Source organism: Acanthopagrus latus, chromosome 13, assembly GCF_904848185.1.
Source record: "Acanthopagrus latus isolate v.2019 chromosome 13, fAcaLat1.1, whole genome shotgun sequence".
Classification (NCBI taxonomy): domain Eukaryota; kingdom Metazoa; phylum Chordata; class Actinopteri; order Spariformes; family Sparidae; genus Acanthopagrus; species Acanthopagrus latus.
The window spans coordinates 11,252,884-11,275,926 of NC_051051.1; the positions used below are offsets into that span (position 1 = coordinate 11,252,884).

The following is a 23,043-nucleotide window of genomic DNA, read 5'->3' on the forward strand; positions in this document are numbered from 1 at the left end:
ATGACGTTTCAGAGCATCGCGGGCAGAGGAGAGCTACATCGCTCATAAAACCCGAGATCGCATCAGCACCCTTTACCATCGCCGCTCGCTCACGGTCTTGCAGGACCTTTTGATTGTCACATTACATGCCGTGTGACTTGCACAAGGCGCACAGCAACACATGTGAAACCGGCCCGAGGTGGGCGTGGGATCTCTTTGTTGGATATCCCGAGAACATCATTGTTATTAAAATCATTACCGTTATTGTTCCACCTCTTACTGGAGAGACCCTGGGGCAGAACGGTTACTTTCGCTTGTTGATGTTGCACAACAGTAAACTGCTGCACTGCGTTTGTTTGGACTGTTTAATTCACCCTTTAGAGTTCCTCTGCATTATATAGCATTATTTGGAGTGTGAGACATGTGTCGCTGGAGCCTTTTTATCGTTCTTATTTAGAATAAAAAGGGTAAATTAAGGGGTAAGCCGGTTTGGGCGAGCATGTGCCCCATGTACAGAGGTCGTGTCACCTCTGCAGCGGTACAGGGTTCGAATTTGAGCTGAAGCCCTTCTTGTGCACGACATCCTCCCTCTTTCACCCCAATTCCTGTCTCTCTTAGGCAGTTCTATAAATAAAGCAATGAAACATCTCCCCAAAAAAAAGATGATACATGAAACATTTCTTGAGCTTCACAGCAAAACAGCGTCACAGCCTTCTCCTAAACAATGAATGTGATTTAGACTATGACTGAATTTTTGAGTGAACGTTTCCTTTAACAACTCGAGGTATGTAACGCAACAGTCACGATTGCACATTCGTTTTTCTGACCCGCGGTCTTCTGATTTGTACAGTGCCTCCCTTCACATTATGCGCTTCAGTTTCAGGAGACTCATCGCGGGTGCCGCTGGTGGTCCATCTTCCTCTCGTTTAATAACTGCAGGAGTCGTATATTGTGATAAAACTGTCGCTTCAGCAGAAAGCGCAGCGGTAAGCCAATAAGTGCTCACTGCAGGGATGACTACAGCCCTCTTCGGAGGGGCTGCCCACGCCGGAGCGCTGCATTCGGTGTATTGGTTATGCCTTTCTCTCCGATCACTTTCTGTGGAGCACGTAAACAAGACATCCTTCAGATCAGTCATTTCGACTCGCTCGTCTGTGAGTTATTAAAAGTTTAGAACCGCAATGATTTTCTGCTTAAAACAATGGAAGTTGTTTAAGAGGCTGCTGCAGTATAATAACATGCAAAACACCCGCCACAAATGTCCGTACGGGGGAATCAGGAATGAATCCACCGCAGACAGCTACTGATATGCAATTCTCTGAGTGGCATTTTCATCCCCTCTTATCCTTTTATGTCCTGTTACACCCACCGCAGCAGCGTGGCTTGGGACGATGGGATTTTTTGGAAAAGGTGTGCGTGGGCGTTGGGGAAGGAGAGCCGGAAGCGCGGGAGGGAGGGAGGGAGGGAGGGAAGTCTGGAGGGAGGGCTGGACTCAATCCGCATAGATTAACGGTAGAGATTGATGTTTTTGTCGGCGGATCGTCACCTCCTGCTCCGGATTAAACTCAGACCACTTCCTACCCGACGGGGCGTTCAAGGGATTGGGTGCAACAGGAAAAAAAAAAAAAACAAGAAATGTTGCTTCTAATTCAAAATGATAATCTCCTTTTTGGTATCAAGGGTGTTTTCTTAATCTGTGCATGTGTGTAATTCGATACTATAATGCTGGACAGAGAGGCATATGCTACAAATGCTCGTTTTAAGGTTTGTCTTTTCAAAGGTGACATCATGAGTTATATAACTCTGTGCTTTGTTTGGCTTGCATGTGTGTACTTGGCTGAAAGGGAGGTGACGTAATTCTTCATAACTGTAACTGGAGGCCAAATGGAGCCGAACCTTTTTGGATGATTGTCACCCGTCATCTGCCGCATCTGATCGTTATCAGAGTGAACACGTTGAATAATCAGCCAGAGAACGGCCGACGGGGCGGGGGTTGGGATTGTGGTGGGGGGGGCTCTGTCCTTCCAGCCTTGACAGTTGTACTTTTCCTCCTCTTGTCTCTTTCAATCCTCACCTCTCGCTCCCTCTGGCCAGCACTGAATTGCTGGCCCATGATGCAATCCCTCAGCCCTGCTATAGTTTAGGTTTCCCGGCCAATCGGAGCGCGGCAGTAGGAGGGTTCGCAGCTCGGCTCGTGCTTGTAAACAGCAGAGGCGGTGGGAGGGACTTTAAATGTGCAGTCGCCGCCCTCTTGCTGTCATCACTGTTTTGGCCTTTTTCAGCATGTGGAAGAGGGAAAAAGCAAAAGAGAAGGGAAGGGGAAAAGGAAGAGTGGTCAGCAGTTGGTGGGGGGGGAGTGGGCGTTTTCATGTGTGAGTCAGGGTGTGCGAGTTGATTCTTTAAAGCTGCCATGGAGCCTTCTAGACGGGTCCACTCCACATTTCTGACAGTAGGTAGTCTTTCAGTCAGCTCTCCCGCTATCTTGTCCTGCATCTGTGCATGTTTGACTTTCAGTGTGAGCTCAGCTGTTCACCAGAACGGAGCGTGTGTGATTTTCTCCTTACGCTCGTCCAAGATTTTGTCTTTGTTGCTGTACAGGTGTGTGGCAGTGTCTCTCTTTACTTGCCCTCCTGTTGAACTGCGAAGAAGACATTTAATTTCCTGTCTTGCTTACTCCCTCCCTCCCCCCCGCCCCCATGTGTGTGTTATAGGAGATACACATGAGCTGCGGGGATCCTGTTGTACAGTAAAGCAACAGCCGAGGGTTCCAGCGCTGAATGAGACAAAGAAAACTGTTACTTTTGTGCTGGGTAAAGCCGAGCAGTGAATGGACTCATTGTGCATTAGCTCCACGGGTGTTGTCACGCACAAACATGCTGCGCACACACACACACACACACAATTAGATATACACATGCAAAAACTGTAATCCTGAGAGTTTGGGGATTTATTCAGGCTAAGGTCACCGGAAAGCATAAACGCTGTTACTTCTGCGCAGATAATAGTCGGGAGAATTATAACACATTTCATTTTGAGGGTTTAAGCTGACAGCTCTCTGCAGGATGCGTCCTCTCGTGAATCATTTTTAGGAAGCTTCCTGCAGTCCTGCCTGGGCTTGGTTTTCATCCCACCCTGCTGTCTTTAACTGCAGGGCCCCAAATTCAAAATCTGCACGTCCTCACTTGCTCACTTCTTTTCTTTTTCATTTTCTTTTTTTTTTTTTTGCCTGTCAAGTTAACCGGTCATGGTTACTTTAGAGCGTCGACACTTTAGAATCGTGGCCTACTTAGGAGTTAAAGTGGGCATGAATGAAGTCGGGAAGCATTTCAAAACACAGTCCGTCGAACACACCGTACTGTACACACGCACGCCAGCACCCTGCCGCTCATGTGCATACACGCATGACTGTCACGTGCGTCTGTTGTCCGCTGTACGCGCTTCGGGTTTTCCATCAACTTGATGGTAGAGCCGAAACAGGCAAGAGAAAAAGACAAGCGCTTTGTTATTGGACTGTCACGCGTCAAAGGGAAGGTTTAAGACGTTTTTCCTGTTCATCCTGAGGCTGTGGCGTAGCTGTTACATTACAAGTGAGGTTTATTGTTTGAGTTGTCATTTTAGACAGTAAAGTTAATTGTCAAACTGTAAAATAGCCTGCCTCCATTATATATTTCTAAGTGTTTGATCACCACATTTGAGGGATTGGAGAAAAATGCGTCGGCTGATATACTGACACTGGAATTATTAATCCCGGTCGTTTGAGGTCTATCAGGATTGAAGTACTGAAGTGAGATGCTATGGTGTGCAAATGTTGCTCTACTCTCCTGTGTGGTGTAGGTGACTGTGAAGTCTATTTAGATGATATTGTGGCACACTCATATACATGGACATGGCATCAAACATGTACTAACCCTTTGTGCGATTTTTCGACCGTTTGTGTGCCGCCTCCCTTAACCTTAACCTAGCGAAATGTGAGTTCAGGAAAGTCTGTCGTCACATACCTGGGCAAACAGGTGGGGCAAGGTCAGGTAACTGCCATTCATATAGCGATGATAATATCTGTCAAAATAATTGCAGTCTGATTTTTTTTTTTTACCACATCACACTCGGTGTTCTATAAAATTGACATCCTCAGATTGTTTCTTTTGTCAAATCAACAGTCCAAAAGCCAAAGACTCTTCATCGAATATCATAAATAACAAAGAAAAGCAGCAAAGTCGAGCATTAAAAGGGGCTTGCATGTCCCTCTCAGTTTCCTATATAAGCCTGTGGGTGGATGGTTTGTTTAAGATGTTTGATGCTGCTGGACTGTGGATTTCTTTGTGAAGGACTCGGGTCGGATTTTCAGTGAAGATTCGCTGGAGGGCCTCGTCTCTGTGCCCCTCGACATATAGAAACAACTGGCTTCCAGCACAGCACAGAAATTCCACAGAGCCCCTTTAAGACGCTTGATTTTTGCTCAAGACTATCATCAAAAGTTTTGGTATTATGTATCAACTAATAGCTGAAGTCTTCTCTGGATTAGACGGGCTTATACCTTTTTTCATCCAATGTTTTGAGAAAGAATTCTTCGTTGGGATTTATTGGGCTCCAGATTCTTCTTCTGCTGTGACCCACTTGATGGAAAATGTGTTTTAAAACATAAACAATGGTGAACAAATGGACCCAGGCACAGTCCTAAGACCCCTGGTCTTATTTTAGTTTCACTGTCATTGCCTCCTGGCCTTCCCACTAATACACTGTCTAAATTTAGACGGACGTCATTCCACATGATATTAGTATCAGTGTGTTCTAGTACAGAAAGAAAATGACAGAGAACTGTGAGAACTACACTGAGGTGCACGCACATCCTGCGGTTGATCCCTCTTTAGTTCTGCGCTCTATTGACGTACATTCAGGCTTCTTTTCATCAGAATACAACTGGATACTCTTGAAGTGCCAGTTTGTAAGCGCAGGGTTTTTTTTTTATAGAGAACAATGCACATTTGGATGTAAACAAAACACAAGCTACTTACCAGTAATCATTTCCATCAGACAACCTGCCTGACCCTAAGCACAGAGTGAATGTGACATGTCGGTCGTTCTCATGGCTGACAGATTGAGAAGTGACCTGTACGCTCCCAGCCCAGAGATTGTGTGTCATTTGATCCTCTATGTGTGTGTGAGTGTGTGTGTGTGCAGTGGGCAACAACAGACAATGGGACGTGAGCGGAGATGGGACATAGGAGATTGAGCGCTGCGTGTATTAGTTCCTGCTGTGACAGATGTGCAGATAGGGAGGCGGGAGGGGGGATGATTACCAGTGCCTGTTTTTTTGTTTTCAAGTGTGTGCGTGTGTGTTGGTGTCTGTGTGTCCTTCTCAGTGATTGGATAATGTCCATAACTGCCGTATATCTTAAGCCATGTTTGTTTGAGACACATGCTGCTGTCCTCTCATCCCCTGCAGTTTTGTGTGAGCGTGTGAGCGCATGTCTGTGTCTGATACATGAATAATACAAGTGTTGACCCACTGAGAAACTACAGTGCTGGAGCCAGTTAGCAACCAGAGATAAAAATGGCACACTGGGTATATGTCCAAAGGTGGCGATTTTAAGCCGCAGGGCAAGTGAGGTGTAACAAACACATATTATCATCACAGCAATTTGCCACTTTTTTCACTTTAAAAGTCATTGTGTCGATTTTGTCTTTCCCTATTTAACACCACATAATTTACCACTTAATTTACACATTCGGCGCATACTGTAGCAATGACAAGATGCTGTAGTAGCATCTTTTTTTTTTACATACCACTGTAATTATTACACCAGATGCGTTTGGGCTGGCACTAATTAATGTGAAAGTGGGCCACGCTGGAAACAGCGTTGGTTTGTGTCGCTAGGCAGAATAGCCATACCTTGCGAGTTGCTGTACTTCCATAATGGATGAGCTTATGTGTAACGCTTTGGGGTCTTCTCAGCTCTGGTCAACTCACAGTTTTTTGACACTTGTTTCACTTGTCACTGACATCATTCAGTGTCTTATTTTAAATGTAAATATGTTTTCTAGATGTAGTTTAAATCAGTTTTGCATTTTTTGTAACACTTGAAGCGACATTATGTAACTTTTTGACTTGGCAGCAACATCAAAATTGTGTTGATGGCACAGTGTCTTGTAACAGGGTGAATGGTGTGTCTGTCTCTCCGACCACTCCGCCCTGCTGTCGCTTGTTCCTGCACCATGTAACTTCAGTGAGAGAGCAGGATCACAGCGTTACATAATCTGTGTTTAAAGGCAATATGATCTCTCCTCTGAATTTGAGCAAAAGTGTTTCCAACCACTCAAACGAAACGCAGGACTATAACCTGCACTTTTTGAGTCACGTTTGATTTCTCCACGTTGGCTGAATGACATGCAAATATAAGAGAAACATTTTGCAAATATTTGGACAGATATGGAGACACAAGTTGTGATTTTAGTGTGAGTGGTCATCTTTGCATTTCATTTTCACTGACAAGCTGTCATCAAAGATGATAACTTGAACGTAATGTGTGTCTGGAGAACACTATTTTGTAGGCCCAGGCATCTCAGTCGCACCGCATTGCTTTATTTATAATGACATGTTGAGGATACATTTTAACTTTATCACTCCTGCAGTTTCAATATCGCCCTTAACAATTAAACAATTTTGATATATTTTCAGTAAATTGTAAGGCCCTGCTGTAGACAGTTTGCTTGCAGATTACAGTGTGAACCAAAACAAAGTTTTGCAGCTCTGACGCCTCACTAGTGACTTGTAAATATAAACAGAGTGACACATATAAATAGAAGGAAACATAGACTACGCTCAGCACATTCTGATTCTAGTCACAAGTCTCTGTGTGGGTGTGCACCTGCTGCATGGTGAGGACTGAAACAAGTTTTCTAACCTGTAGAGTGAGGACATTTGGCAAAGTGAGGACCTCTTGACCAGTTTTCATAACTTCCAAGGGCTGTGTGAAGGTCAAGACTTGGTTTTGAGTGTCAGAATAGAATTGGGTCGCGGTGATGGTTATGGTGAGGGTCGGAGATGTTTAAGGTCAAGGGCTAAGGAATGCTTATGTTAACGGTGGTCCTCAAAAGTACAGAATTATGAGTATTTGTGTGTGTGTGTGTGTGTGAAAAGTTTGAGGAGTGTTTATTTTTAGGATGTTTTTGAGTACCTGTGAGGTCACTAAAGCCTATTTGAATGCTTTATTGTGGATTTTCTTGTAATTTTCTGATTTGGCATCAGCTGAGGAGTTAATAAAGCCAGGCACAAGGCCGTACTGGTTTGTCTACATCTGCTGCTGGCGGTACACTCAGGGACTGTTGCATGATTCTGTTTCACAAAGTTCTCTTTCAGCTGGTTTTTGTTTGGCATTAACACAGAAATAACAATGGGTGCTTTTTTTGTGCTAATCAAGGAATTAAACAGCTTTGTTAACTCCGTGTTCCTGGTACCTCCTGTCGAAAGTTTGCTGAGCATTAATGGTCCTGAAGGTGACGCTCTCAACAAAAGGTTTTACAGACGAATCACAGGCAAATGTTCAACACATTTTTTTTTCTTTGTCTCTCCACAGGTCAACCGCTGCCACCGTCCGTGGCTTTAAATGTCCTCTGCCATGGCGAAGCACGAGGCTGGGAGCACCAGCCCTGTGGTGCGTCAGATAGACAAGCAGTTTCTGGTCTGCAGCATCTGTCTGGATCACTACTGCAACCCCAAGGTCCTGCCCTGTCTGCACACCTTCTGCGAAAGGTAACTAACGTTTGCGCTGTCAACTTCAGTGACAACTGGCAAAAGTCCTAATTACCTAACACTCCCCTCAGGCAAAACCTGAATCTAACCCAAGTCTCCACACGCCATCTGCTGTGTAGCCTGGCCCCCGCAGACAAGGTGGGACAGCACACTTTGTAAACGCGGCTCTTTCCCTACCAGTACTGATCCTCCTGTCCTATTACTGAAGAATTCTTGTCATATTTACATGTCTCCTAATAGAGGAACCTCATCTATTGCAAATCCCTTCCCTCAATTAAACAGCTCGGAGCACTTCTCCTCACTGGCTCCTGTAGATGAGTACATTCCTCAGCATCAGGGACTGCAGTCTGAGAAAAGGCTCATTGTTGGTGGACACAATCACAATGGCTCAATCTACAGCTCCTCAGAAAGACGACTCCCCCTCAGGCGATTCTTAGTGCCGAGCAGAGGAGAGCTTTTGGAAAGCTCGTTAAAGGTTAGGGTGGGAGGATGGCGAATGACGAGAATGGAGGTATGTTGGGAGGCACTGGGATTATGCCACAGACTGGTTTACTTCTAAACCTACGATCAAACAAATATTTATGGAAGAGCCGCACAGAGAATGCAATAAATCCCTTTTTTCCATGCAGTGTGAGGGGCATTTTGCCCACCGGAGGGCAAGTTTAATCCCCGGTTTAACTGGATGGCATGCGATGTGGAGCCCTGCTGAGGTGAACAGATTTTTGTCTGGAGCTATACATGATGTTGCCAGACAGATGTTTTAATACCGCGTGGGTTGATGTAGTTTTAGGGGGTTTTAGGTCTGAGTCGGCAAACCCATGCTGGGCCTGGTCTGCTCGGTGGTATTGTGTCTCTTTTTAATTTTGCTCCCCCGGTCCTCTCCTGTAATTATCTGTCATTGGGCACGCAAACTTACAGTACAGCTGCTTCTCCATATCCTAATTGCGTGCACACTATTAAGTGATCAGGATCATGGGTTCGCTGTGGGTTGTGTTGCTCTTTAAAATCATGTTAAAACAAATGACATCTTCCTACAATAGAGGCATGTTACGACTTCGTGATCATGGGCTTTTACTTAAGGATCTGTGTGCCACAAAAAAAAAATTACTTAATTGAGGTAATTGATAAGTCAAATTTCCTCCTGTTTTATATCATTGTGAAGTAAATTACTTCAAAGAACACTCAGGTATGTTGTGTCTGTAATGAAGATATGAACTGCTATTACACATTTTCAATATAGTTGATTTATCGGGAATGCAGTGCGTCTTTTCTTGCGTTAATGCCGTTTGTCTTTAAAAAGCAGTTGAGATGATGATTTTCATTCCCACACAAATGAGTGACAAGGAAGAGCAAAGGAAACGATGCAGTGACTGCACAATACATGACTTTGATATCAAAATTCTAACCATCAACCCGACATTTACCTTCTTCCACCATGTTTCAGTGGCAGCTCAGCCACCAAAGTTCTCCAGGTTGTCGTTCCAACTTAGCAGTGCGGTCTCTTATGTTATCGCAGTCGAAAAAACTTTTTTTTCTCTGATGATGATTCTGAGCACATGAAGGCGCAGTTACACTGTCAGCATAGGCGCTTTGGATTGTGAAGAGCGATGGCTGGCAGGTTAGCATGCCAGCTTCAGTAGAAATCTCTGCAACCACACATACGGATATAAAATCATGCTGTCATTTCTTCAAATTTTGACGTTGTCAGCAAAAATTCTTACGTATCACATCTTTAAGAACTTGAACAAGGTGATGTTTACATTTATGGCATAAGTCTTCTGCATTTGCTGACTTTTTTATGTGTGTGACTCAACAACTTTTGTCCCCAGGCTGGCGCTCCACAAAATAAAATTATGGTGTCGCATAAAATGCTCAAGCAGTCCCAAATGAAGAAATAACTCAGGCGGCAGTGAAAATAATCATTAGCTGTCCGACCCCTCCTCCGCCCTTTCCGCCACGTACAGTAACTGTTGGGAGCCCGTGCTCCCCAGCTGGTTGTGCGTCGGACAAAGCAACGGTAATTTATCCAGGCCTCGGAGCGCTCTGGTGGTGTTGACACAGCGGTAGGTGGACAGAGACTTTTGTCAAAGCCCTCCGTTGTTCTCAAAAGCTCGCAACTGCAGTTTACCGAGGGCTTGGTCGATGCCGGCCTGTGTGGTGTCATAAATTAAACAGGACGGTGTTAGCGCGCCGCCCGAGCAGCTGCCAGACATCCTTGTGTACGACGACAACAGAGGATTATCCCCCGACACTGACCTCGGGTTTCTTACGGTGTTAACAACCAATACAGTGATAACAGGACGCCAGTGCTTCCCAAGCTGGATGGCAGCCGGGCCGTAGGCCAGGAGTGCGGCGCCATCTGCATATTGCAGCTGAACTTTTGCTGACTGCGGGTTTGGTTGTGGCTTGAGGGTGTCTCATGTTAAATGGATTGCCTCACGAGGGCAAATTTAACCTGCGGCGCGTCCTCGTCCTGTAGGGGTTCGGTGGGATGGATGTTCGACTGCTGCTGGCGTGAGTCAGACCTCCTCAAGCATAAACAAGCGCGCAGCGCGCAAACATATTCTACCCAAAGTCCTCTGTCTCTTTGAGTCTCTTGTTAGGCAGACTATTTAGCCAGCGATTCACTCGCTGAAAGAGAAAAGTTGTGTTTTCTCCCGAGGCTGTGGGTCCCGCGTATTGACTGCTTCACACTTTCCCCGTATTTGTTGTGACAGGAGCACTATTTAGGCGCTGCCTCTCAATTATAGTGATAAGGTGACAGCTCTCTGCCCCTAGTGTCTCCCTCTCCTTCTATCTCTGCTTCATTGCCAAACTGGATGTGACTCGGGAAGATTGTATATACTAATTCCTGCTGTCCTCCTTCCAGTTGTCTCCAGAACTACATTCCCCCGGAGTCTCTGACGCTCTCGTGCCCGGTGTGTCGGCAGACGTCCATCCTGCCGGAGAAAGGAGTCTGTGCTCTGCAGAACAACTTCTTCATCACTAATCTCATGGAGGTGTGACTCTTGATCTCAGTCTGTTTTTGTTGAAACTTCAACTCAGACACAAATTGCATGGAATTAACGACAGAACGCAGATAAAACCCAAACAAGGAAGCAGAGGTTCTTTAAAACGATTACAGACAGGACTCAAGACGGAGAGTCAGTGAATGTTTTTGTGAGAGTGCCGCTCCTGGTGTGGAACAGAGCGAGGACATATTTGTAGAATGAGGTAATTGTGGACAGTCTTTTTTTCGTCAACAGGCTTAAATTGAGGGTTTTGTGGTTTCTGTCAGGCATGTAGGGCTGATGATTAGGGTTAGAACAGGGGTAGATAAAATTACAGCAGGGATGTTTTTTCTGCGTCATGAAGAGAAAGAACGCAACGGCCACATAACAAGGAAATTCAGACAAAGAGAAAAGTATTTATGGGGCATAAAGGTTAAGACACATCCCATATACTGTTATCGTAAATTCCTCAGCCCTACTCACTCTCCCTTTGTTCCGTCACCATTCATTTGTCCACGTTCAGAAGTATGCACAACCGCTCCTACAAATACGCATAAAAGGGAATGTTGATTGAAACTTCCTCATTAAAAAAAAAGTCTGAAATGTTTTTCACCAGGTCCTTCAACGAGATCCGGAGTGCTCGCGGCCGGAGGCCTGCAGCGTCCTGGAGTCAGTCAGCGCTGCAGCCGCAGGGAAGCCGCTCTGCTGCCCGAACCACGAGGGAAAGGTGAGAAGTCTGCCTCCCTCTTTTGTTTTTTTTTTTAGCTATGGATAATGTAAAAGAAACTGCCCGCAAAGCCCAGCAAGAGCGAGCGTGCAAGCATTTCTGTCTCGCTCTGCAGGTGATGGAGTTCTACTGTGAATCGTGTGAGACAGCCATGTGTCTGGACTGCACGGAGGGCGAGCACCGGGAGCACGTGACTGTGCCTCTGCGGGACGTCGTCGAGCAGCACAAGGCCGTGCTGAAGACACAGCTGGATGCCATACGCAGCAGGTGGGGGCACTTTGATGAAGCTCTCAGAATATTTGCTTCGCATCAGGTAGTTTAAAAGCTTCAGCGTTTGGCCTAGATTCGGCGTCGGCCATCAATGACCGGGGGGGAAGGATGAAGTACTCAGATGCTTACATGCAAGAGTAATGCCGCCGGTGTTGAAACACTGAAGGAAAAGAAAAAAACAAAAAAAAAAAACATAAAAGGTTTAAAAAAAAAACAAACATTTATCACATTGTGTCGTCTTGCAGGCTCCCTCAGCTGACGGCAGCCATCGAGCTGGTGAGCGAGATCTCCCGCCAGCTGAACGAGAGGAAGACCGAGGCGGTCGTGGAGATTACCAGTACGTTTGAAGAGCTGGAGCGGGCGCTGCATCAGCGCAAGACGGCCCTCATCACCGACCTGGAGAACATCTGCAGCACCAAACAGAAGGCTAGTTACGCTTTCACACACAATCACAAAACTCGCTGTGTCGGGTGCACTTGCATCTTTGCACGCAACGGGCATTTCACAAACAGGCAGCGGAACCTGACCTGCCGCATGTCTCACATTCCCGTCAACACGCCGACCTTAATGGTTTCGACTTCCCCGCCCTCCCCCTCTCCTCCCCCTCTCCTCCCTCTCTTGCTCTTTTGTGTCCCTTCTTCCCCTCATCTCCCACTTACCTGAGTGCAGGTCCTGCAGGCCCAGCTCTCGTCTCTCCTCCAGGGGAAGGAACACATCCAGAGCAGCTGCAGCTTTACGGAGCAGGCGCTCAGCCACGGGAGCGCTACCGAGGTGGGCTGGCAGACTAATTTGCACCAGCGAGCTAACAAACAGGTTACAACACATGAGGGAGTCAGCTATTGACAGTGTTCCAGCAGCGAAGCAGGATGTGAGCTCATCTTGCAAATGAGCTGGATGTTTTGACATAACACAAGACAATGGCTAACACCGTGCGACACGTGTCTCTTTGCGAGTGCAGGTGCTGCTCGTCCAGAAGCAGATGAGTGAGCGGGTGACAGCGCTGGCCAGACATGACTTCCCGGTTAGACCGCATCAGAATGCACACCTGGACTGCCAGGTAACCACCGTTGTTTATTCTGATACAGAAGATTTCTGTCACTAATAATCTCATGACGAAGTTGGTTCGCTGGAGTCTAATCATAAGAGAGAAAAAATAAATAATATTTACATTAAAGCATTTTATGCATTACTTTCCAAAAGAACCTCATAATGACACGTTCAAGGGTTGCGCGGGTATTTTTATACCCGGGCCCTTTTTAAAAAATATCTAGAATTGGTGCAACTGGTGCAGTAAATCTTCCAGTAGCCCATTTTGTGGCAGCAGTGTCTAAACCTCTTTAAGTAATCATGGAAAGCAGTTGCGCCATCAGAGGAAGTAATTCTGCCACAGACATGCTCAGATTGTCGTCCCACAACCTTATTGACAGGATCCCAACAGAGACAGACCTTTTGGTTGAAGATCAAGGTCCTTTTTTGTTTAAACAGAAACAGTCATTAGACTGCTCTGTTAAAAGCCACCAGCCTCCTTTGATGAAAGCTGTAATTTTACCTCACAACATGGGAGTTCCCTTGATCAGTGAGACCAGCAGCTCTCAAAAGCAGAAATCTTAGCCGACACAAAATCTCGTCAAAGTCCCTGGTGTCAGACATTCAGAATAACAATCTGAGATTTTTGGTGGCAGATATAAAACTTCTAGTGGACTTACTCTGACAGTTAAAGTTGCTCTCCGGGGTACTTTTCCTGTTTTGCCGATGCAGGCTGAGGCACGTACTGGACCAATTCCAAAAGACAGGAGTTATTTACACACCCAAATGTGTAATCACAGGGCCCAGGTTTAAAAATACGTTATAGCCCTATTTAATTGCAATATTCTCTCTCCTCTTAACTCCGGTTTGCAGTCCTTAGCTCGATAGATACTCGACTTTCTTCATCAGCTATAGGTGAGTCCCAGCGGGCAATGGAAACTGACATAACGTGTGTGTGTGTGTGTGTGTGTGTGTGTGTGTGTTATTTGCTCCAGGTGGAGACTGAAGGTCTGCGACGCTCCATCCAGAACCTGGGTGTTCTCCTCACCACAGCGGCTGTGGCCCACACCTCCGTCGCCACAGGAGAGGGCCTCCGCCATGCAGCGACCGGACAGCACCACACCATCACCGTGACGACAAAGGACAAAGTACCGTCTTCAAACTTATTTAGCTGCATATTTCGGTTCAAAGGTGTTGTTCTATTTCGAGAAGTCAGTTGTTTTTTTTTTAAGGATGCTTGTGGTGTGTGTAGTGGCTGCAACCATGAGCACTGTGGTTTTTATTGTCTGCATTTGGTCTGGAATCGGTCTCTGCAGGATGGGGAGCTGGTGCGGACGGGAAATGCTATTTTAAAAGCAGAGATAACGTCTGCGGACGGGAGTCGCGCTGCAGAGACAGAGATAGCGGACAACAAGAACGGCACGTACGAGGTGGGCTACACGGTGCGCTCCGAGGGAGAGTACTCGTTCGCTCTGCTGCTGTACGGCCAGCCCATACGCGGCAGCCCCTTCCGGCTGCGGGCGGTCAAGCCCTCGGACGTGCCGCAGTCTCCGGACGACGTGAAGAGGAGGGTGAAGTCTCCCAGCGGGACGGGGGGCCACATACGGCAGAAAGCAGTGCGACGGCCTTCCAGCATGTACAGCGCCACCAAGAAGAAGGAGAACCCCATCGAGGATGAGCTCATCTACAGAGTGGGTGAGAAAAGTGCCTCGTTCAGGAGAAAAAAGTCCAAAAACAATGTAGAATGTCACAGTGGCAAAAGCACAAAACGTCCCTCTTAAAGCAAGCCCATGGGTTGTTTCACATGTTTTTGTTTTTGTTTTTTTAATTAAACTTTTAGACTCCTTTAGGCATCTACTGTTTTCATGTCATGCCAGTAGAACACAAATCAACCTGCTGTCACCTGACAAAGGAGCTGACTTCCAAAGAAAACACTGCATTCACAACCCGCAGTTTGCAAGTAGAAAATCAAAGGAAAACAAATGTGGACGTCTATCAGAGAGGATCTGGTAGCTGCCTACTTCCACGAGCCGTAAATAAATTAAGGTGCAGCAACATTCTTAATTCGGAGGATTACCTTCCTCAAACAGGTCTGTCAAGTCTTTGCGGTTCGTGAAACCCAAACGTTAATTTATTTGCCTGAAGCCTTAAGTTGTTGTTGCGGTGCACATTGTGGGTATTTTAAGTCTATAACGGCTGGTGTGAGCCTTTAAGCACGAGCATTACACGCTGAGACGAGGTTGAAAACGTCAGAAGGCACATTTACTGACTGTGTTGCGACTCATTTGTCAGGCACTCGCGGCAGAGAAAAAGGGGAGTTCACAAACCTGCAGGGGATCTCAGCCTCTAGTAACGGCAGAGTGGTGGTGGCCGACAGCAACAACCAGTGCATACAGGTGAGGGGCACACACGGAGGCGTCCCGCTGCACCCGCGAGTAAGACAATACCGCTGTAGTTTTGGATGAATTGCACGCGTTAATAAAGGGCTCTCTGAACAAACTGGTTCCAGGTGTTCTCCAACGACGGCCAGTTCAAGATGCGCTTTGGGGTCAGAGGTCGTTCTCCGGGGCAGCTGCAGAGGCCGACGGGCGTCACTGTGGATATGAACGGCGACATCGTGGTGGCCGACTATGACAATCGGTGGGTCAGCATCTTCTCCTCCGACGGGAAGTTTAAGGTGAGATCTCAAGGTTGAAAAATATCTTGCTGCTCCTTCAGTACCTAAATAACAAAATATATAAGAAGTTCATGCAGCACACTAGATTAAAAAGTCACTTCCTGCTGAAGTCCTGCGTTGTCTTCCCTACTCCCGCAGAATAAGATCGGTGCGGGCCGGCTCATGGGTCCCAAGGGCGTGGCTGTGGATAAAAATGGACACATTATCACTGTGGACAACAAGGCCTGCTGCGTCTTCATCTTTCAGTCCAACGGGAAGCTGGTGACCAAGTTTGGAGGCAGGGGGACGTCTGATAGGCAGTTTGCAGGTGAGCGCGGGGGGCTTCCTCATAACACTTCCCACATTTTCCATAATGTTTCATAACGCAAACCATCGTATGAACCCTTTATACATTATTTTGGATTTTGTTTTATATTATTCTTGTATTGCAGCGTGTCAGACGGGTTCGTTCTCATTCCCAATAACGAACTGTGTGTGTGTGTGTGTGTGTGTCTGCACTTTTGTTTAGAGAGAAAGAACTGCAATGTGTGCTTGCGCTTATAAGTCTAACTCTTCATCGATACATTCCATCACACGCTACAGTCTGTTAAAAAGTATAAGCCTGTGAACATGTTGCTGGACGCAAAACCGGGGCGACACAGCGTCCCCCTTGCTTCCTCCCCCTCCGACACACTGCGCCTGTGCTGACCGACCTACTCTATTTTCTTCTTTGCTTATCCTTTATCTCTGACTACCTATTTTTTCTTTCTTTCTGTTTCTTCCTCCTGTCTTTTTTTTTTTTCCAATCCAGAAAAACTTGGCCCAAACTTTAATAAATCTGGCTCAGTGTTCAGTAAGTACTAAGTGTGGCCTTGCTGCAACCTTAATCCCACAGTGCGGTGCCCTCTGTCTAACCCGACTCCCTGATTATGTGTCTGACCTCCTTGACAACCCAGATTGTTGGATCGAGCTGTGCCTGTGCATTAATAATCACAGATATGCGAGGACGGTCATGTTGTAATAATCACCTATTACAATACTCAGCATTTTGTCACGTTGTGGTTTTTTTTTTTTTGGTTGTTTTGGTGTAAATGGCGATTGAAAAGATCTAGCTTGGATGATTTTCACCGCTCCGGCTCCAGTGCCATGAAAACTAACCAAGACAATCAGTAATATTAGAGCTCAGCCAATAAGATTTCCTTTTCAGTCCAAATCGCTGCCCGTGATTCATTTATCCTAACCGTCTGCATCTGGGACAGCAAGATATGCTGTTGGGGATTTTAATAGTGTTTTTGACATTCTGAAGAAATGGGGGAAAACAACTCAAGTTAAAGAATCTAATGCATGAATAGAATGGGCGTCAAAGCACTCCAGGCAAAACAGAACTGCTAAGTGATTAAACAAAGGTTTTGTAATTGCAGCTTTAGGCACCATTTGTCGTAATCTGTGTTTAAAGGGTCTACTAACAGTAAAGGGAACGGTGCAAACTACAGGAACGCGTTTCCGTTCCCGCAATAACCGTCCCCTCTCTCTCCTCGTCCAGGTCCGCACTTTGTCGCAGTGAACAACAAGAATGAAATTATCGTGACCGATTTTCACAACCACTCTGTGAAGGTAAGAGTGTGCTGTATTCCTACATAAGGATATACAGTATATTCGTTTTCTGCATTGTTTGAATCCAAGTGCGCAGGGACATGGTGACAGAATGTTTTCGCTGACTTCCTGACCCAGGTGTACAGTGCAGACGGAGAGTTCCTGTTCAAATTCGGCTCTCACGGGGAAGGCAACGGCCAGTTCAATGCTCCCACTGGTGTGGCTGTGGACGCCAATGGAAACATCATTGTAGCTGACTGGGGCAACAGCAGAATACAGGTGAGATGGGCTTTATTCAGCCTGCCTGCGGTCAACCTAACTTATTTAAAAAGTAACATAAAAACTATGGGAGGTGGCTGATACCTGTTGGATTACTGATAATGTCATATTTTTGTATTCTAGAAATGCAATGTGAACATGAACATTAATGTTTTTTTTTCCTACTCCAGGTGTTTGACAGCACAGGCTCCTTCTTATCCTACATCAACACATCAGCAGACCCACTGTACGGCCCCCAGGGCCTCGCCCTCACCTCAGATGGACATGTGGCTGTTGCCGACTCCGGCAACCACTGCTTTAAGGTTTACAGATACCTGCAGTAGGCTGGGGGAAGACACCGCCAACACAACTCCTGCTTAGACAACTTAACATCACATGTTGCTTCTGGATATAGAGCTGCTGTGTGCCAGCACACTTTACAGCAGCGCCAGGTTCCACAAATCAATTTAGTCTGTATATACTTTTGAAAATATAATATTCAGAGCTTGAGACCAATACATTTGAGAAACATAAACAAACTCCAACTCCAACGTTTTGATTATAAATATTTTTTTTTTTTATATAGATTAAAGAAGCTAGGTATCCCAAAAATTACTGCTGGAGGTCGCATTAATTCTAGAAGACCATCCTGGTGATATAAAGATTCAAAATAAATGAAACTTAAGAAACTAAGGAGTAAAAAACATGATATTAAGATTAGATTTTTCCTTATTGGGTCACTTGTGTTCTGTCCACCTCAAACCCTCAATCACCTACCCAATAATTTTTTAACCAGATGTTTCAGCTCTATTTCTTAAAAGTGGGGCCTCAACAGTAGATATTCTGCCAGTCTTAACCAGCAAACAAAGCGAGACACAGGATGATGATGATGATGCTCTGTGATTGAACAATGCTCAGGCCTTTCCTTGAACACTGTCGCATGTCCGTGTGTGCTCCAAACAAAAAGGAAAAAAGACCCCACTCTCACTGCCTTCAATTTCTCATCAGTAAACACAATGCAGACAGGAATGTGTTGTTATGCTCATTCTGCACCTTATCAGTCTGAGAGGATTTTTTTTTTTCACCTGAGTGATTTACAAGGGTTTTTTTTTGTGTGTGTGTTGGTACCCAAAGACAAGTGTCAAGAAGCACAACAGTTAGTGGACAGTTTTTTTTTTTTTAAACCAGCTCTTAACATTAAGTTTGGTCCCTTCAAGCTCGTCTTTCTGTTCTTTCTCTCCAACCAAAACAAACTTCTCACATCTGACCCCACTGGTTCTTGCACTTTCGTGTATTCACATCTGCCACCGTATGTACTTGTACATATGCATATTTAGGTGTACAGATGGATTGGATTCGGTGTCCATGTTATTCCACTATATAGCCTACGTATTCCAGCGCTAAACCAATCAAGGATTTCAACACTGGAACATGTTAGTATAGCGGAGGGTCATGCCAAGTAGTAGCCGGCTGAACGACATCAGTGGAGCGAAGTTGTGTACACATCGTTTGCTGTGTTGTATTTTTTCAAAAGGACTTAATTTATTTTTTATTTTCATTTTCTACATAATTTGTTCTACAAATTATTTTTCTAATTGGTGCATTTGAACTGTCTCCTCTTTGCCAAACATCGTTGTACATAAGGCCTTGTAACTCGTAGCACTGACAGCCCGCTCTCTCTCTCTCTCTCTCTCTCTCTCTCTCTCTCTCTCTCTCGTTCGCCTCCTCCCACAAGCTCACACCAGTAACTTCTCCTTCTGCCAAAACGTATTGTTGTAAGTTGATGTTGACCATTGCACAAAATACAAATATTATAAGAGTTATATAGTTTGCAAGAGTAATATATGCCTCTGTGTATAGTTATCATTGAACATAATCCAAAAAAAAAAAAAAAGTGTACTGTATATTACAATCATATTCTTGTTGTAGCTGAGAAGCACCTTTATCATGGAGTTTTGTATCCACACGCTGGTTGAGTTGGTGTTTTGAAAGTTTCTCCGCGCAGACGAGCACCGGCGAACGTGCAATGGCGGCAAGTTTTCCCGCCTGTGTTCTACGAATAAACTGATTGATCTGTGATTCATTCTGTTTCCATCGGCATTTCCCATTTCATTGGACAGCTCTCTCTAATAATGACAGATTTGACTTTCTCGCTCCATTTAATTTGACCTCTGCGTCACTGTTTTTGTTCCTCTACGTCTGTCTCTCACCTGTAACTGACCCACTCACATCCGTGTGAAATAAAGGAAGCGCGTATAAATGAAACACCGCATCAACCATCTTGTGAAGCCTACTGTGTACAACCAGAGGCCGGTCGTACGAGACGTAATCATTTATGTAATCATGGCAAAGGTATGATTGTAAATATTAAAGAATGACACTATGGACTGTTGTGCAGATGGTCTTCTTTGTATAGCAACACGTTCCTTTTTTTCTGTCAAGACAAGAATCTGAATATTCAACTGCCTTTTAAAGTAGATCAGCTTCTGAGTCCCACTGATCAAACCTTTTTATGGTTTTTTTTTTGTGAAACACCACTGCTCTCTAGTGGTATTTGGGAAAAACTGTCAAATAAGCTGCAAACATGGTCAGTTACATGATGTGGAAATTTTTTTTAAAAAGTCATGGGAGCTTGACTGAATCAGCTTGTTAAAACATGTAATTTTCTTTAAATTACAAAACACTCGAACGTGAGCAGCCACTTCAACTTACATCTTTGGCAGTAATAATGGCGACCTCATCTTTTTCAGTCATTTCAATAAGGAGAGACCGAGTTGAAGGGCTGGAGTAGAAAGGCTGCCACGCATATTACAAAGCTAACAAAAATGGATGGACAAAGACATTGACAGTTTTTCACACATATTGGCAACCATCATAACCTTTCCAGGTTGTTCATTTCTTTATGGAGGAAACAAACACTTGGAGGAAACCCAGAACATATACACACATCACACATAAACTCTAGTGAAATTTATTTAGGGAGTGTAGGAAAACTGTGTCAATTTTTTATTAATTTATTTTTTTTATAAAGCAAAAACTGCAAATCTGTTTCATAGAGCTCAGCCTCTGAAACCTGGTTCGAATGAGGAACTTCACACAAAAACTGTGTGGGGAAAAACGGGAAGAAACTTCATAAAGAGCAGAAACACAGAAAGTACGACAATTAAGAAAACAGTCAAAAATGTATCATGACACCTCCCTCCAGTGGGCAAGTAAGAGAACTCCTAAAACCCCGTTAATGAGGGAAAAAATGGAGGGAAAGTTTGGAAAACTTGCAACTCAGTCTTGACTTGACATGAAGTTGGGCCATCAGTAAAGACTGAGGGAACGTTTTGAGTTGTGCTCACCTGAGAATTATTTCAATTTACAGCGAGTAAGCAGAGGACAGCCTTGGCCGACATACCGTGACAGAAAGAGGACTTAACGAGGCAAAAACGGAATGACTGCAGTGGGTGTTGCAAAAAAAGCGTCAGCGTAAGACTCGGGAATTCTATGTGGATGTCATCAAAGACAAAATGTTACAATGAAATTACATACTGGAATTCAGACCTAAACAACAGGCGACAAAACTTGAGGTACGTGAGCGGTGATACAATTAAAATGCATGGTCAAAGTGATTGAGATGTGATAAACTCGTAAAAGAATCACTGTAAAAAGAAAAAAAAACATCATTTAACTTGAGGAGGTTGGTGTTCGGGGCTGTCTCAATATTTGAAGTTGACTGAATTTGAGAAGACAAGTCGACAATGAGCATCCCTAGCTCACTGCTTTTGAGCAGAGTAGTTTAGACTGAGCACGAAGGCCCTTACCTTTAGGGATGTGTTGCTCACAATTTCACAGACATCCACTAACCAGTGCAGGTGGGCAGCTGAAGAGCGATTTGAAGTCCTGAAGTTTGTTCATTTCCTCCTGCTGTCACCCCTTTTTCGCGTCACCCACCATTTTCCTCTGTGTCTTCCACTTGGCGGACAGCAGACGAGATAGAAGTCGGAGAAGTCGAACAACCGCTGAGCAAAACTTGCAAAAATGTTACTCCTGGCAGTTAGAAAATGGTCAAAAAAGGTTCTTCCTCCACAGGCGTTGTACACTTCACAGTGTCTCCTTAAAAAAGACAGGGGAGAAAAATCACTCAGCAAAAATATTTTTCAAAACAGTCAATCTATTTGACTTATATCTACTTTTTCTTCTCTCATTACATTCCAAGGGGCAGTGTGTAGTTTATATTCAAATAATGTGCAATATTAATAAGGTAAAACTACACACTCTTTTCAATAACTGGATAAACAAACATCTCGGAGGAAAATGAGGCCCCAGTACACTGTCTGAAGCTAGACAGGTGGCAGGGTCCGCCATATGTAAACAACTTAAAACACGTCAGTTTGTTTGTTCTTTGTATACAGTCATGAAAACACAAGCAACTCATCGTTTTTAATTTATTTGTATCAGGATTGTCTGTGTCTTTTCAGCTGAGGTGAGAGTCTGAATATTCCCAATATAGAGAAAGTACAGTAGCTACAGAGTCCCCTGTCAAGACTTTGCATGTTAAACAATCATGCCCTCTAGTGGAGATATGAAATACTGTCAGCTGCAAACATGCAAAGACTGCTCCAGGCTGTGGAGACTGAAAAGTTAATGGTCATTTTTAAAATATATGAGTTACTACAAAACACTGAAACATGAGTGGCCATTCCAACCTCTCACTTTCTTTGGTCAGCTTGTTTATTAAAATAGTGACATGTTAGAATCAACACCATTAATAAGTCACTGATTCATAGTTAACTGGGCTTTAGTCAACAGTTGACAAACACTGAAATGCTTTCTAAACCATTCTGTCTGTTCCAACTTCATGACAATTTAGATTAACCACACATTACTTACCTACTTACAAATTATTCTAAATACCCACTGGAACTGAACACTACTGATTAATAAATGGCTTATAAAGCATTTCATTGTTAACTGCAAAATAACTGCTACCTTAAGTTTAATCAACAATTAGTTCACCATTAATTAATGGCCTAAGACTATAATGTAAACATGAGATGCCTTCCTCCCTTCACATGGTTTATGATTTTTGCAGTATAAACACAATCACAAAGACACTGAATATTACTGCAAAAACCCACCATTTTGCATCTTCATTTGAAATGTCAAGTCAATATCTATCTTCAGAAACCAAATGAGTCATAAAAGACTGAGGCTCAAAATCTGTTGCGTAAGGTCACCATTACAGTGTGTGCTCTTTGTAATGCAGAGATGTTTTCCTGTCCTACACTGCGGGGACAGTGCCGGAGCCTGTAAAACATAGCTTCGATCTGTCTAATAAGTAGACATATCATTCATGTTCATGTATTTGTATCACACTGTATGGTCGGCTATTTATACGGCCCTTTGTTAACACTGCATCTCTGCAACGAGACTGGGAGAACGGTCACTACTGAGTCATTACCAAAGCAGGAGGAGGAGATGATGGAGAGCGGTTTTCTCACCTCCTCCTTAAAATGTTCCCGCAGTAAGAAAACTGAATCATTAACGCTAAACTGTCTCAGTTGGTTAAATGAGGATGCTGGACCAGAATAGCAAACAGGGAGCAAGTCCTCGCTGCAAAGAGTCACTTCCTTTTGTGATTCAGACAGGTATAATTTTGGACTTTTGGACAAAAAAGGTACTCAACCATATCAAAAAAGGTTAAGATCTTGGTTTATAAATCGTAAAAATTAAACCATCTCATAACCAGTACAAGGAAATGGTAGAAGAAATGGTACAAAAAAAAAAAAAAACGCCTTCTTAAAGA

The 23,043-nt window shown here is 44.5% G+C and overlaps 1 protein-coding gene across 5 annotated transcripts in view; it reads left to right on the forward strand.

Annotated features, from left to right (window-relative positions):
- Window positions 1-19,636, forward strand: part of trim3b (tripartite motif containing 3b) — a 34,217-nt gene extending 14,581 nt beyond the window's left edge. For 3 of the 5 annotated variants that reach the window (XM_037120546.1, XM_037120548.1, XM_037120545.1), the window contains 16 exons: window positions 7,554-7,729; window positions 10,599-10,728; window positions 11,336-11,446; window positions 11,562-11,713; window positions 11,962-12,142; window positions 12,386-12,487; window positions 12,675-12,773; window positions 13,738-13,890; window positions 14,059-14,437; window positions 15,035-15,138; window positions 15,252-15,419; window positions 15,558-15,726; window positions 16,210-16,251; window positions 16,942-17,012; window positions 17,130-17,270; window positions 17,441-19,636. In XM_037120546.1, coding sequence (XP_036976441.1) covers window positions 7,584-7,729; window positions 10,599-10,728; window positions 11,336-11,446; window positions 11,562-11,713; window positions 11,962-12,142; window positions 12,386-12,487; window positions 12,675-12,773; window positions 13,738-13,890; window positions 14,059-14,437; window positions 15,035-15,138; window positions 15,252-15,419; window positions 15,558-15,726; window positions 16,210-16,251; window positions 16,942-17,012; window positions 17,130-17,270; window positions 17,441-17,593 — 2,301 coding nt within the window. In that variant the 5' untranslated portion in view covers window positions 7,554-7,583 and the 3' untranslated portion in view covers window positions 17,594-19,636. Of the gene's footprint in view, window positions 1-2,313; window positions 2,429-7,553; window positions 7,730-10,598; window positions 10,729-11,335; window positions 11,447-11,561; window positions 11,714-11,961; window positions 12,143-12,385; window positions 12,488-12,674; window positions 12,774-13,737; window positions 13,891-14,058; window positions 14,438-15,034; window positions 15,139-15,251; window positions 15,420-15,557; window positions 15,727-16,209; window positions 16,252-16,941; window positions 17,013-17,129; window positions 17,271-17,440 lie in introns of those variants that run through there. The other 2 variants (XM_037120547.1, XM_037120549.1) reach the window with 2 other exon arrangements.
- The last annotated feature ends 3,407 nt before the right edge of the window (window positions 19,637-23,043 follow it).